The sequence below is a fragment of the Aethalodelphis obliquidens genome, unplaced genomic scaffold (genome assembly GCF_003676395.1).
Source record: "Aethalodelphis obliquidens isolate GAN/ISIS:26980383/991018 unplaced genomic scaffold, ASM367639v1 scaffold18, whole genome shotgun sequence".
Classification (NCBI taxonomy): Eukaryota; Metazoa; Chordata; class Mammalia; order Artiodactyla; family Delphinidae; genus Aethalodelphis; species Aethalodelphis obliquidens.
The window spans coordinates 16085095-16101225 of NW_020837962.1; the positions used below are offsets into that span (position 1 = coordinate 16085095).

Here is a 16131-nt window from a genome sequence, read left to right on the forward strand (position 1 = left end):
TTAAGGAAACAATCCCATTTACCATCACATCAAAAAGAATAAAATACCTGGGAGTAAACCTATTATGTAAGAAGGCAAAACATTTGTACTTAGAAAACTATAAAACGCTAATAATGAAAGAAATCAAAGACAACACAAACAGATGGAAAGATATAACATGTTCTTGGATTGGAAGAATCAGCATTGTCAAAATTACTACACTACCCAAGGCAACCTAGAGATTCAATGCAATCCCTATCAATGGCATTTTTCACAGAACTAAAAGAAAAAAAGTTTTAATCTGTATGGAAACACAAAAGACCCCAAACAGCCAAGGCAATCTTGAGGGAAAAAAACAGAGTTGGAGGAATTAGGCTCCCTGGCTTCAGACTATACTACAAAGCTACAGTCATCAAAACAGTATGGTATTGGCACAAAAACAGAAATATAGATCTAGAGAACAGGACAGAAAGCTCAGCGATAAACCCACACACCTATGGTCAACTAATCTACGACAAAAGAGGCCAGAACATAAAATCGAGCAAAGATAACCTCTTTAATAAGGGGTGCTGAGAAAACTGGATAGTTACATGTAAATGAATGAAATTAGAACACTCCCTAACACCATATATAAAAATAACCTCAAAATACATTAAAGAACTAAATGTAAAGCCAGATACTCAGAGGAAAACAGGCAGAACACTCTGACATAAATCACAGCAACATCTTTTTGGTTCCACCTCCTAGAGTAATGAAATTAAAAACAAAAATAAATGGGACCTAATTAAACTTAAAAGCCCTTGCACATCAAAGGAAACCATAAACAAAACGAAAAGACAACCCACAGAATGGGAGAAAATATTTGCAAATGAAGCAACCAACAAGTGATTAATCTCCAAAATATACAAATAGCTCATGCAGCTCTATATCAAAAAAACAAACAACCCAATCAACAAATGGTCAGAAGATCTAAACAGACATTTCTCCAAAGAGGACAGAGAGATGGTCAAAATGCACTTGAAAAGATGCTCAACATCACTAATTATTAGAGAAATGCACATCAAAACTTCCAACTTCCAAAACCAATGAGGTATCACCTCACACCAGTCAGAATGGTCATCATCAAAAAGTCTACAAACAGGGCTTCCCTGGTGGCGCAGTGGTTGAGAGTCCGCCTGCCGATGCAGGGGACACGGGTTCATGCCCCGGTCCGGGAAGATCCCACATGCTGCGGAGCGGCTGGGCCCGTGAGCCATGGCCGCTGAGCCTGTGCGGCTAGAGCCTGTGCTCCGCAACAGGAGAGGCCACAACAGTGAGAGGCCCGCGTACCGCAAAAAGAAAAAAAAAAAAGTCTACAAATAATAAATGCTGGAGAGGGTGTGGAGAAAAGGGAACTCTCTTGCACTGTTGGTGGGAATGTAAATTGATACAGCCACTATGGACAACAGTATGGAGGTTCCTTAAAAAACTAAAAATAGAACTACCATACCACCCAGCAATCCCACTACTGGGCACATACCCTGAGAAAACCATAATTCAAAGTCATGTACCACAATGTTCATTGCAGCACTATTTACAATAGCCAGGACATGGAAGCAACCTAAGTGTCCATTGACAGATGAACAGATAAAGAAGACGTGGCACATATATACAATGGAATATTACTCAGCCATAAAAGAAACGAAAGTGAGTTATTTGTAGTGAGGTGGATGGACCTAGAGTCTGTTATACAGACTGAAGTAAGTCAGAAAGAAAAACAAATAACATATGCTAACACATATATATGGAATTTAAAAAAAAAAGGTTCTGAAGAACCTAGGGGTAGGACAGGAATAAAGACGCAGACATAGAGAATGGCACAGAGAATGGACTTGAGGACACGAGGAGAGGGGAAGGGTAAGCTGGGACGAAGTGAGAGAGTGGCATGGACATATATACACTACCAAATGTAAAACAGGTAGCTAGTGGGAAGCAGCCGCATAGCATGGGGAGATCAGCTCAGTGCTTTGTGACCACCTAGAGGGGTGGGATAGGGAGGGTGGGAGGGAGTTGCAAGAGGGAGGGGATATGGAAATATATGTATACGTATAGCTGATTCACTTTGTGATACAGCAGAAACTAACACACCACTGTAAAGCAATTATACTCCAATAAAGATGTTTGGAAAAAAACACAAACTACACATAGAACTACCATATGATCCAGCAATCTGAGCATACATCTGGAGAAAACTGTAATTTGAAACAATACATGTACCCCATGTTCATTGTAGCAGCATTTACGATAGTGAAGACATGGAAACAACCTAAATGTCCATTTACAAAGGAATGGATAAATGAGATATTGTACATATATACAATGGAATACTACTCAGCCATAAAAAAGAACGAAATAATGCCATTTGCAGTAACATGGATAAATCTAGAAATTATCTTACTAAGTGAAGTAAGTCAGGCAGAGAAAGACAAATATATATCACTTATATGTGGAATTTAATTTTAAAAAATGATACAAATGAACTTTTTTGCAGAGAGAAACAGACTCATCGATCTTGAAATCAAACTTATGGTTACCAAAGGGGAAATGTCAGGGGAAGTGATCGATTGGGAGACTGGGATTAACATATACACACTACTATATATAAGATAGATAACAGGGACCTACTGTATAGCACAGGGAACTCTACTCAATGTTCTGTGGTAACCTATATGGGAAAAGAATCTGAAAAAGAATGGATACATATATATGTATAACTGATTCACTTTGCTGTACACGTGAAACTAACACAACACTGTAAATCAACTATACTCCAATAAAAATTTAAGGAAAAAAAAAAAAAGGAAGTTCCCTAGCAGTCCAGTGGTTAGGACTTGGCACTTTCACTGCCATGGTCCAGGTTCAATCCCTGGTCTGACAACTAAGATTCTGCAAGGTTCGTGGCGCAGACAAAAAAAAAAATCTTAAAAAGAAAGAAAGGAAGAAAGAAAAAAACATGTGACAAAAGGAAAACTTCTAACCAGAGCCAAAAGAGAAAGTTCTGAATTACCATTTACTTCTTCACAGGACGTATGTATTTTTAATCTACCTTCCGTGAAGAAATCGTTAATTTCTTAAGTAGTAATACATTCAAATAGGGCAACGATGTAAAGAGTGCAGGCTCTAAAGCGGCTACTGGGTTCAAATCCCATCTCCATCACTACCCGAGAGACCCTCTCCCGCCTGTTTCCTCATCTGTAGAATGAAGCAATTTCCTGAGTCACAGGGCTGTGGTGGGGATTAAAGGACAATATCTGTAAAGTGCTTAGAATAATGCATGGCACAAAGCAGTCACTATAAATGCTGTTGTTAAACTAGTAATATCAAAATGAGTAGTCATAATTAAGAGGTTAAAATTGCATAATAAAGTTGTCTTGGATCTCGCAGTAGTTATGTTCTATGAAGTCATTCTGCCTAGCAAATACCAAATCACTGCTCCTAGGGGAAATACACACACACACATATATATACACACACACACATCTCACACAGATTGTGATTTTAAATCCTAAAAACAACTAATGTTGGTAGATTCTATTTTCTTTATTTTATGAAAGAGAAAACAAGTCTCAGAAGTGTTAAGTGACTTGCCTGAGGCTGCCCACTAACTGGTGCCAGAGAAAGGATTCAGCCCCATGCAGCTGGCCCCAGAGCTGAAGTGTCTCTCTCTCCCCTGTACCGCCCCCCGCCATCCCTTGCTCCGGTCATCCTTGCAGGACAGCAGAGACAGAAGGCAGATGATTATCTTGTTTGTCCTCAACTGGGACCATGTGCCTTGGGTGATTCAAAGTTTTCATCACTCTGGGCTTGTCTGCAACTGACTGCCAAAGTACCACAAATACTGATTTTGGGTTTACAAATAAACTTTAGCAAGTAGGAGAATTCACAAGTACAAGAACAGTGAAAAAGTAGAATCAACTATTTCAAGTTCCTGAGAGTGCTTTCCCGTGTTACCATCTCCTCTTCACAGTCAGCCCACAGCGGGAACTTTTACCTTCCTTTTAAAGATGAGGACACCAAGGCTCCAAGGAGTTACCCGATGCATTGAGGTCACATGGCTAGTAAATGGTAACCCTCTAGATCGACTCCAGTACCGGTGCTAATGACCAACATACACCCCAGAACAAACCAGGACCCAATGCAGCGGCCAGGGCCTTAGGATGTCACCTTCCACAAGGAACCACAGTGTTAATGCCAAAGTATAAACAGACCAAAGTCTCACCGGAAAAGATTCAATTATCCAGACCACAAACTTTTTTTCTGACCAACCTGTGTCCCTAGAAAATATAAACGAAGTCTACGCAGCAGATGTTGACTTCTAGGCCAACATCAATGACCACATGTCCCAACCAGACCACAGCCCCACGAGAGTGCAGCACCTGGGAAAAGGGCACCACGCAGACCCGTCCAAAGGATATAGCGTTCATAAATGGTGCGGGCCCGATCCACCTCTTTGTATCTCAGCTCGAAGTTGATGTAGGAGTGCCAGGCCTGCTCCTCTGGCTGCCACTCCATCCAGCGCTCGAACACCTGCCGGGCACCCGCCATGTTCCCCAGCATCTCCTCCATGTACGTGTACTTGTACCTTTAACAAAATCATCCCAAATTATCTGTCATGGTCAAAATGACTTAGGGAAAAAAACAGTCTCTGGCAATTTCTAGCTCTAACTTTGTTAAACATGAAGAAGATTTAGGGCTTTATCTTCCCTAAAGGTTAAGTCAAACATGTTTTCTTATTAAAATGTAAATCTGAAAAGGATCAACCATTGGAAAAAAGGATTTTTCTCCTCAAAAGTTGCTTAGTTTGACAAGATGATTTTTATGCATAAAAGATTACAACCAAAATTTGTTTTGATTACACAGCTATTATACATTGAGATTATAACTTAGCAGACTAAAGGACATTAAAAAGTACTGATAGTATGTTTAAAGAAAAAATAAGATGTAAGATTAAATATATATACGATCACAACTATAAATAAAATAAATACACAAAAATGTGGATATTTGTAGTCTACAAAAAGCCATTTCAATAGATCAGAAACTTACCAGAACTGGTTGACGCGAGGCAGAGTCGTTATGGCCCGGTCCCAGATATTTCGGGCATGGTTGACCTGGCGATTCTTCATTTCCATTTCTGCATATTTCAGCCAGAGTGTAATATTTCGATAGTCCACATCCAAAGCACGTTCGTATATGGATCGAGCCCTAGAGAAGCAAGATTTGGAGGGTATCAGAAACAGTACACGCAACACACATGGCAAGCATTTGAAACCGTCTGCAGTGCTCTGCTATTCTGTCAGGTGTTTACCATGAGCCAGGTTCTGGGCATAAAAAGGTGAAAAGATCTGATGTTCTCAGGAACCTTAACAAGACTCAGAGAAAGACTGACATGCGTGTAATTGCAACGCAATGTGACAAATGTTATAGTCAAGGTCTGCACAAGGAAGTAGAGGGGAAAGAAATGAAAACGTCTGGTGGAAAAGGCCAGGCAGTAGGTAAGAACTTGGGAAAAGTTCCAGAGGCCAAGGTGGGTAGGGAGGATGCTCAGTGCGGGCAGAGAGAACAGCCAGATGTCAGGTTGAGGAGGCAAGATGTGTCCAGGGAGCGACAGGTGCTCGGGCCCAGCCAGAGCAGGGGGCACGCTGGGAGAACACAGAAAAGGGGACGACAGGAAGGCTCAGGCTGTGATGTCATCTTTTTGGCCACTGGTTTTCAGTGGAACAATTTTTATTAAAAAAAAAAAAATCCCAATATGGAGACAGCAGATGGAACTGCACTTCTCTGGCTATAAAGTGTGTGCCCATGGCGAGACCCACCTTGGAGAGCCTCCACTGCTCCCCCCAGGACTGTTCCACCACAGTGGCCCTCACGCCCCTCAAAGGAACCCTAGGGTCCCATGGAACAGACTTTGAAAACTACTACCAGAGACACACGGTTTTACTCGTGCTTTAACTTTTTCTGTTTTAGTATCTGGTAATTTATGAATTTTTATTTATACAATTACATGCTCAGTGATTTTTACCTTTGAATCTCCTTTAGACTCTCTTCCCATTGTGCATATTTTATCCAGTTACTAATCACAGTCCTGTTTTTTCTTATGTTATCTTCAAAAGTCTGGCAAAAGGCAAAAAGGGTCAAATTAAAGGGAAAATAACTAAAAATGATATCGTCTTTTGTCTATTGATCTTTGTACTAAGAAGTTTATTCATTTTGCTCTTATTTAAGAGAAATTACATCCTGGAAGCCTCAAGAAATAAGAAACCTACTAAAGAAGGTTATGGTCACAAGTATTTCCTTAAAGTCTTACATGCAAACAGAGAGAAAAACTTCAGATAAAAAGAATTATTAGTAGAATTGTTGATATTTTCTCTTATTGCTCATGACAACTAACTGGTACTTTAATATACTCTACACTTTTCCTAATAAGAAAACGTTTTTACCTATTTAAGTCCTCTCAATGTCTCAGAATTTCATACACAGCTCATTGAGGATAACTAATAAGTAGATACAGTAAGATTAGCAGTTTAAAATGATCCCACATCCTAGGGTGAGAAGGTTGGATCAGATCCCCAAGTCTTCTCGCGGCTCTATCCCAGGTGTTACCTCTTAACACACAAGGCGGTACAGACAGAAGAACATAATGCAATCTCGCTAATTCCACCCCTCCTCCAGCTGTCTGTTGTTCTGCCTGTTAAACTTCCACTCATCTTTGTTTCAGCACCAAACATTCTGTCTCTGATGGATTTAATTTCTTTAAGACAGACAACTCATGGCATATTTCATAGAGCTCAGCACAATGCAATCACCTGGTAACCAGAAGTTATACTATTCACGTGGCTAGAAACACTCACCTCTTCTTAGCTTCTAGTCTCTCTAACCAGTGAGGAACTTTTCAAACTCTGACCTATAAATTCTTAACAACATCAACAGACTAAAAGATATCACATGGACCCACCTTCCTCTTCCTTAGTTTGTAATCATTTAACTCTTCTTCATCTGTGATCTTCTGTTGAGGGGGAGGTGGAAGAAGCTCAAGTTCTCTTTCCTTAGCTTCTCTTAGCAGTTGCTCTGCAGTTATCTGCACCTCAGCTGGGGCTTTGTTTTTCACCTTTTAAGAAACATTTCTATTTTTAGCAAGTGCTCTTCACAACAAGGTTTAAGAAACAAATGAACATATTTTTGGATGTGAACTTTATAAACATTACTACAAGATGCCCTCTTTGCATGACATGCTCCCATTTCTCTATGAAACAAGGTAAAAAAAGTATTTTCTATCTTATGCAGGTTATCTGTTACAAAGCCATAGGTAAAAGCCTCAAGAGACAAGATAGCAAAACCAGCAAGTTTTCCCTTTTAGAATAGTGTAATAATAAACTTGGAGGCTGCCTTGGTAAAATTCTCACAAAAGGTTTTATCAAGATGTGTGCCATTTCTTATCTGGCATTTCAACCTCTATTTACAGAAGTCTTCAACTTCTGCCCCAGGTGGATAACTGCGTTTGACTTTTCATGGCATTTCAAAGACATATTCAGTAAGTTCCCATCATTAGACTGTAAGCTTCTTGAGGTCTGAGAGCTGTGCTGTCCAACACAGCAGCCATGAATCACATTTGGTGAGTCCAAACTAGGCTGCAAGTGTAAAACACACACGGGATTTTGAAGACTTAATATGAAAAAGAGAATAAACTACCTAATTAAACTTTTTATATTCCTTACATGTTAGAATGACACTATCTTGGCTACACCAGCTAAATATAATATATAAATTAAAATTCACGTCACCTGTTTTAACATAGCTATGAGAAAACTTACAATTACCTATGTGGCTCATGTTATATTTCTGTGGGACCCATGGAGCCCAATAGAAGTTTATGGAACTGAATTATAAGAAATATTAAGTATTAATTAATATTAAGTATTAATGCCATGTGTAGAATGATGCTAATGAAAATGACGATGGCTCATACCTAATGAGTATTAACTACCAGAAGCTGTGCTATGTGCTTTCTACGCATTATCTCAGGGGGTCATCTACATGGGTATGTAAAGGACAGGCTCCAGAAACAGAGTGGAGGGAGAGTAGCTGTAAATGCTTTATAACAAAGCCTGTCACATATATTAAGCACTCGCTAAGTATTAGCCGCCGACGGAAATATCAGCGCGTTTCAGGTATTTTGTTTAATTGCTTAAATTATGCCAACACACAACTCTTCTCATCTACTCTCATTCCCTCCACTCTCAGCTGGGTAACTCCTATTCCGCCTTCAAGGGTCAGCTTAACTATCTCTTCCTCAGCAAAGTTTACGCTGGAAACCCCTCACACAAGCCCAGATGCCACGGCATATTCCACTCGGCTTCAGTAGCCTTTGCAAGGTTGCAATTTTACACTTAAGGTATCTTACTGGAGGGCTGCTCGTCGCCCGCCCTCGTTGGAGCCCCCCAGCGCCTAGCGCTTACCCGGCTCAGCTGGTCTGTATCGAAGGACCCCACTCCTTCCCTCGCAAAACACCTCCCCACACTACGGCCCCGCGGACACTGGTGTGTCTCCCCGCCCCCCGCCCCCCACCGGCTGGCCCTTCCCTTCCGCTCCCCCGCGGTCCCGCACGGGGTGGGCCGGCTCCCGGGACCACACGCCTCCCGCCCCGGGAACCACTCAGGCGGGACCAAACCCTCTCCTAGGCCTCCTTCCACGAAGCCCCGCGCCACCGCCTACCTTGGCCACTTTGGGGATCCTCTGCTTCCCGGCCGCGGTGGAGGCCGCCATGGCTGCAACAGCAGACTCAGGCGACCCCTAGACCCCAGAAATGGGCCCAGGGTACTCGCCCGCACCGCAAAGCTTTCCAACAAGCTGGATCCCGGAACGGGAAGCGGAAATGCCTGGAGTGACCTTTGACCTCCCTCTCGCGCCGTGACGGAGGCAACGTCGTTTCTGTGGTAACCGGGCTGCGCGTCCTACTCGGAGCCGCGGTTGGAGTACGGCGTCTGGAGTTGCAGGTGAGGTGGGGAGTGCTGGCTGCCCGGCAGGGAGGCGGGTAGGTTCCGGGGCGTCCGGGGCGCATTCCCAGGTCGCCTCAGGGACTGGGATGACCGTGCGAGGACGGGTGGCTCTGTGGAGCCGCGGCACCGGGCAAAGGGACAGGAACCAGGCTCCGGTCCGGACGCTCGAGGGCGGGGGAAGAGAGGCAGGCCAGAGCGCGAGGTGCCGCGCTCCTCGGCGGCTTGGCGGCTCGGCAACCCGGCGCCGCGGTGCGTTCTAGGCTTTGTAGTCCCTGAGGTCTACTCCCACTTGGTTTCTGGACAGGTGTGACCCAATAATTAACTCTAAGGCTTGTAACTAAAAGCAGCTGAAGGTATTTTAAGGCCAGATAATAGAAAAAAGTGAAAATAAGTCATCAGAGTACTAGTAAATAAGCCAGCCTTGTGATCAGATAAGCAGATATTTAAAGTTTCTGTGACTGTCTTAATTTCGTCAATTCTCTTAGCCCCAGTGTCCTTAACTATACGACAAAAATAATATCTATTTCACCAGGTTTAAAGAGAAAATCTATGTAAAGTGCCCAGTAAATGTTAACTGGTATAGTTCTTGACCTGTCTTCAGAAACAGAAAAATTAATTATGTGCACGCAAATGGCTAAGAGAATTTTTAAATAATAGACTTTATTTTTATAGAGCAGTTTTAGATTCACAGAAAAATTGAATGAAAGGTACAGAAAATTCCTATTTCTCCCGACCCTTCCAACCCCCCCACTATCAATAGTAGTACATTTGTCACATTCCTTGGACCCACATTGACACATCACACATCATCATCACCCAGTGTTCATAGTTAACAGAGGGTTCACTCGTGGTGTTGAACAGTGTATGGGATTTGACAAATAATACATTGCCATGTATCCATCATAATAGAATGATAAAGAATAGCTTCACTGCCCTAAAAATCCTTGTGCTCCACCTATTCATCCCTCCCTCCCCTTTTGCTTCTGCAACCACTGACTTTTTGTCTTCAATGAGTCTTTTTCAGAATGTCATATCATTAGAATTATATAGTGTGTAACCTTTTCAGATTGGCTTCTTTCACTTAGTAATATGCATTTAAGATTCCTCCATGTCTTTTCATGGCTTGATGGCTCATTGGTAATTTTTGACAGTTACAAGTCACTTATTTATATATTTATGTACATAGAACTATCACATCTACCTCTGCTTTCAAAATAATAGTGCTTTCAAAAAAAATTTTATGCTCATTTCTCAAACGGAAGTCATTCGTAACTGATATAAAAACATTTGCCATAGCTCTGTACCACCGTATTATTATTTAAACATTTTAAAGTTATCTCATTTTTCAAATCTTGGATAAATTCAATGAGATTTTATATAACTGCGATAAAGAGAAGTAAATAAATAAATAGCTATTAAAATAAAAAGGTATTTCCCTTGAGTTCCCTTAAATTTGTAACTCAACGCAATTGATTTGACAAAGTTTAATCATCTGTAGCTGCCTCTAAAAGATTCAAACACCTTAGAATGTTTTATTTCTGATTGCCTTCCTTCCATCTCACAAATTTTTAATTGTCTGGTAATTCAATTCAGCTATTGTTTTTAAAGCAAAATTTATCATCATTATTACTTTTTTTTTTTCTGGCCATCAGTGCTTATTTAGATACACATGCATGTTTACTAGTCTCTCCCCAGCGTTTCATCTGTATTCCACTCCTTTCTGATTTTAATTTTCTTCTTCCTGATATACATCTTTTACTAGTCCTTTCAACTGGGTTCTTTGAATGGTAATTTCTCTCAGTCTTTGTAGTAATTGTCTTATTTCACTTTCATTTTTAAATGATCATTCAGGTAGGTATAGAATTCTAGGTTAATGATTATTTTTACCTCTGTATTTTTAAAATACTGTTCTGGTGGTCGGGAAATGATAGCCCATAGGCCAAATTCAGCACATTATCTATTTTTTGTGTGGCCCATGAGCTAAGAATTTTTTTAAAACATTTTTAAACAATTGAAAAAAACCCAAAAGAATATTTCAGGATACACTCACTATTATAAAAGTCAAATTTCAGTGTCCATAAAGTAAAATTTTATTGGAATGCAGTCATCATGAAATTTGTGCAAGAATATATCTAAACAACATCAAAAGGCCAAATGATATAATACTGTGTTCTGAAAGAAAACCATACACACTGTATAATTCCATTTATAGGGTGTTCAAAAAGTGGCCAAGGGCATCTGTGTGATAGAAGTCAGAATGGTGCTTACCTTGGGATGGGGCAGCCTTCCAGGGCACTGGGAACGCTCCACGCTGCTCTTTTTATTTTTTTAATATATATATATTTATTTATTTATTTTTGACTGTGTTGGGTCGTCGTTGCTGTGCGCGGGCTTTCTCTAGTTGCGGTGAGCGGGGGCTACTCTTTGTTGCAGTGTGTGGGCTTCTCATTGCAGTAGCTTCTCTTGTTGCGGAGCACGGGCTCTAGGCACGTGGGCTCAGTAGTTGTGGCACGTGGGCTCAATAGTTGTGGCACGCGGGCTCAGTAGTTTTGACTCGCGGGCTCTAGAGCGCAGGCTCATTAGTTGTGGCGCACTGGCTTAGTTGCTCCATGGAATGTGGGTTCTTCCCGGACCAGGGCTCGAACCTGTGTCCCCTGCATTGGCAGGTGGATTCTTAACCACTGTGCCACCAGGGAAGTCCCCACACTGCTCTTAGAGTCAGTGCAATGGCGGAAGTGAACTTCCCAATGGCTAAGAAAATAAGATGTTTTTCCTTAGGCAAAAAGAAGAGAGGAAACAGAAAGGAAGGGAGGGAGAGATGGAGGTAGGAAGGGAGGAAAGGAAACAGAGAGGGAGGGAGAGACACACACATTGAGGCCTCGAGACATCGAGAGAGAGAGCTTGAGCTCATTTGCTGCCTGCTGTTCTGTCAGCAGCATCCCCACCATGTCTCTCTGAACATGAGACTCTCCACCATTGCTGTCATTAGAGATTCTCCTCAGATTGGCTGTGGGAAAGGCTGAGTTCTACAAAGAAAGCAGGTACTGTATCCTGGAGCTTCCCAGAGACTTTCATGGGCATAGCGGCCCCTGCAGAAGGCCTTTGCAAGCAGTGCCTCTTACACTTATTGGACCACAGGACTCTTTTCCCGTCAAAATACCTCTCAGGACTGCTGCCCCTCAGGGCTCCAGTTTGGGGAGCTCTGTATGGACCATGGGCGGCAACTGTTTTTCCCCTGTAACTCTTGACCACGTGCCATGGCAGCTGATTAAATATGAAGACCCTGAATCAGTAAATAATTCCTTTCAATATTCTTCAGTCCTATTGTTTGAATATTTTAAAGCAGCTTTGTGGGAAACAAAGAATACAGTTGCAGACATTTCTAGACAGGCCAGTCCTCAGAAACATCATTCTCCTGGAGAGACACGTGTCAACTGGTTTTTGGGGACAGTTGTCACAGCCTAACCCCAGGGGAGATGCGTCCCACCAGCCACGCTCACTCTGACCACACGGAAATTGGAGGAATGTCCTGTTTCGTAAGTACTGAAGCCAGACTGGCTTGTCATCTCAGGCTAACTGTGGGCTGTTTTTCTCTCTTTCGGGAACAGGATCAAAAATGTCAGTACTCACTTCTCCAAGAGGAAAGGTGGAGGTGGTTCACTGCCGAAGAACAGAGTCACAGGATTTTTATTGCATCAAAAACCTCATTAGAAAATTTACCCAGAAGCTGTTTGGGAGTCTTAATATCATCTCTCTTCTGTAAGTACATAGCAAAGGGGCTCCACTCCTTTGTCCTTGTGGGGCTTGGTGAGGAAAGGGCAGCAGGAAAATCTGCCCTATTGAGTGGGAGATCTCTGGGAACAACCATCGCTAAGTCCTGTAACAACATGTAAATTGAAAAGACTTCTCATGACTTCTGGATTCAGGCAAACTAGGGTTCAAATCTCAACTGCCCCACCCACTAGTAGAGTCACTTAGCTACCTGTTTTGAGAATTTATTTTCTTTCAGACTCTGCTTTGCCAACATCGTCTTGTTTAACTCTGAGGTAGCCACTGTCATGCCCATTTTACAGATGAGAGAGTGGAGGCTCGCCCAAGGTCCAGCAGTTAGTAAGTGACAAAGCCTGGATGTGCTCTTAGCCACTCCTGTTGAAATGTTCTTCTAATCTTCAAAATATGCCTAGGTTTTTTTTTTTTTAATCTTTTTTCTCCCTGTTTTGTTTTCTTTTTTTTTGGACACCAGAATATGAATATCCTATAAGCTGTTCCTCATTATTTTTATTGAAAATGATAAGAGAGAGCACAGTGTTTTGGATTTCATAAAGCTTCAGGTTAAATACAATTGAAATGTTTAAACTAGGCCAGCCTAAGACATTAAAATTTGCAATTTCTGATCACCACACTGATGAATGTAACGTAAATTTGGCACAGTTTTGTTGGAGAACAATATGTGTATAAAAATGCTTTAAAAATATGTATAACAATGAAATGATTTCATTTTTTTTGACATTATGGTGAATTAAACACCTTAATGATGTCCTCTGGATGGAAACATGTTGATACATACACACACACACACACACACACACGTACGGACTGTGCAGAGAACATTGTCAAAATGAAATCAGAAACTTCAGGACAATAACAGGAACGCACACCACTTTCTCCTTGAGGATTTTTGCTGCATTCTAGAAACCTCACAGTTTTGTTTTGACAGGTTCACAAAGAACAGAAGATAAATACTCCATCCACTTAAGGAGGGAAGTATTAGATTTCTTTGTATAAAACTGTGCAGTTCTTTGTAAGGATGAAGGAGACAAACCCACTGCATAAAAGTAAGGAAACTAGCCTGTTTCAACCTCAGCATGAATGAAGGGGGATAAATCCTTCCCCAAGAATTCATAAGCACGTGTTGATTCAAAGTCTGTGTTAATTATCTGCATGGTCCCCAAAAGCTTCAAAACTTCCCAAGTAATGAATGCATTTTTAGACCACCTAAACTAGTTTACCCATAGACTGAATAAAGTAGAGGAAGTGGAGAATTTGATTAAAAGTGGTTGCACGTTAGTAGTGTGTCCAGGAGACCCACTGAAATAAGTACAGCTCAGGTCTGAAGGGGTGGAGCTTCAGCTCAGACTTCAAATAATACTCACAGATAAAATTCAAAGGAACATGAGCTCACGGTCAAAAATCAAAAATATACAAGGAGACATTCACCATTAGTGAGAACCAACAACAAAAAACTATACAGCAGAATCAGACTCTCAAAGACTTCAGATATTAAGTTAAAGAATATAAAATAACTATGCTTACTTTGTCTAAAGTGAGAAGGTATGTTTTAAAAGACCATAAAAATGAAAAATGAGAATTAAAAAAAGTCTAATAGACCATCTAGAAAAAAATATAGTTAATATTAAAAGCTCTGTGGATGAATTAGACATTGTAATAGACACAGCTAAAGACAGAAGTAGTGAACTGGGGCATCAATACCAATAAATCACCTAGAATTCAGCACAAAGAGACAGAGACAAAAAATAAGAATGGAATATTTAACAAATAGGTCTAATCAGACTTCTAAAGGGAGATGATAGGAAGTGCAAGAGTCAATATTTGAAGAGATAATGGCTGAGAACTTCCCAGAATTGTTGAGAAGCACCAATTCTTCTAGAAAACTCAATGGATCCCAAATAGGAAAAATACACAGAGAATTCTACAACTAACCACATCATAATGAAACAGCAAAACACCAAAGCTAAAGAGAAGATCTGAAAAATAACTATGAAGAAAAGACAAATTACCTGCAAACAACTAAAAATTAGACTAATGATTATATCTCACTAGCAACAATGGTACCCAGAAGATAGTGGAATGTCTTTAATATTGGAGAGAAAATAACATCAAACTAGAATTGTATACCTAGAGAAACAATTTTTCAATACCTAGGGGAAAATGAATGCATTTTTTAGACAAACAAAAGCTAGTTTACGAGTGAACTCTGAATTAAGGAAATTCCTCAGAATATACTCTAGGCAGACGGAAGAATATCTCAGCTGGAAAACCCAAGATAAAAGAAGGAATGTAAACAAAAATATGTACAAATATGAGAAAAATCTAGCTTGTATAAAATAATAACATTAATAATGACTAATAAAGGTATTAAATGTACATGGTAAGTTATATGAATAATAAGTTAGCTAAAATACAGGACAAAAATAGCAGATAAATTGGGAGTCATGTGATTAGATTGAAAGTACTCTTAAGGTATTGTTCAGGGGGAGGGTTAGTAGCTAGTATTCAGAGGTGCTCCCCCTCCCTCCCAGGAGCCACACGTCCTGCATTCAGTCCTTTTGTAGTCCCTTCTTGTCCTGAATCAGGGTTGGCCCTGTGTAACTAATAGAAGTCAGTAAAAGTGATGCTTTATGACTTCAAGTCTAGATCATAAGAAGTCTGCAGCTTCCACTGGGCTCTGGAATGCTCCCTCTTGGAACCCAGATGCCATACTGTTAAACGCTCAAGTCATGTGGCCACACGCAGGTGCTTCACTTGGCATCCTCGGCCGAGCTCCCAGCCAACAACCAGCATCAACTGCTAACAGTATGAGTGGAGCTGTTCTAGACATTGGATAGTCAGGTGACTCCGGCCACCAGCACCACTTGACTGCCATCACCTGAGAGATCCCAACCAAAAACTTCTCAATCAAGCCCAGCCAGCCCACAGAACCATGAGGGATAATAATGAATTGTTTTAAGCCACTAAGCTTAGGGGTGGTTTGGTACATGTCAGTTGATAACTGGAGCAGAGGGTAAAGACTTTGTTAGAAATATATGTTAACGTGGCTAGAATAATCATTTAAAGATAGGTGTAGAGATTATAGCTTCTGATCTATAGAGGGAAAATGGAACAAGAAATTTATAACAAACTGAATCTCAAAGAAGGCAAGAAAGGAAGAAAAAAGAAACAAAACATAGCACATATTAAAATCATGTAATAGGAAGATAGAAAACAGTTCAGTTATATCAGTAATCAAAATAAATGTATTTGAACAAAATTTTTCAGTTTAAAGAGAAAGATGGGCAGATTGGCTAAAAACAGAACAAAACAAACAGCAGTCATATTT

At 40.8% G+C, this 16131-nt stretch overlaps 2 protein-coding genes across 7 annotated transcripts in view; one reads left to right on the top strand and one right to left on the bottom strand.

The window, feature by feature from the left end:
• CRNKL1 (crooked neck pre-mRNA splicing factor 1) overlaps positions 1 to 8890 on the bottom strand; it is a 31091-nt gene extending 22201 nt beyond the window's left edge. For 3 of the 6 annotated variants that reach the window (XR_003435153.1, XR_003435150.1, XM_027118086.1), the window contains exons 1-5: positions 8731 to 8890; positions 6974 to 7126; positions 6041 to 6132; positions 5065 to 5223; positions 4434 to 4600 (exon numbers count right to left, since the gene is read on the bottom strand). Coding sequence is in view for 2 of the 6 variants with exons in the window: in XM_027118086.1 (XP_026973887.1) it covers positions 4434 to 4600; positions 5065 to 5223; positions 6041 to 6132; positions 6974 to 7126; positions 8731 to 8781 (622 nt within the window). In the remaining 4 variants the exon portion in view is untranslated. The remainder of the gene's footprint in view (positions 1 to 4433; positions 4601 to 5064; positions 5224 to 6040; positions 6133 to 6973; positions 7127 to 8730) is intronic. The other 3 variants (XR_003435152.1, XR_003435151.1, XM_027118088.1) reach the window with 1 other exon arrangement.
• Positions 8891 to 8904: 14 nt separating this feature from the next.
• CFAP61 (cilia and flagella associated protein 61) overlaps positions 8905 to 16131 on the top strand; it is a 117576-nt gene continuing 110349 nt past the window's right edge. The window contains exons 1-2 of the mRNA XM_027118089.1: positions 8905 to 9011; positions 12623 to 12773. Of these exons, the coding sequence (XP_026973890.1) occupies positions 12631 to 12773 (143 nt within the window). The 5' untranslated portion in view covers positions 8905 to 9011; positions 12623 to 12630. The remainder of the gene's footprint in view (positions 9012 to 12622; positions 12774 to 16131) is intronic.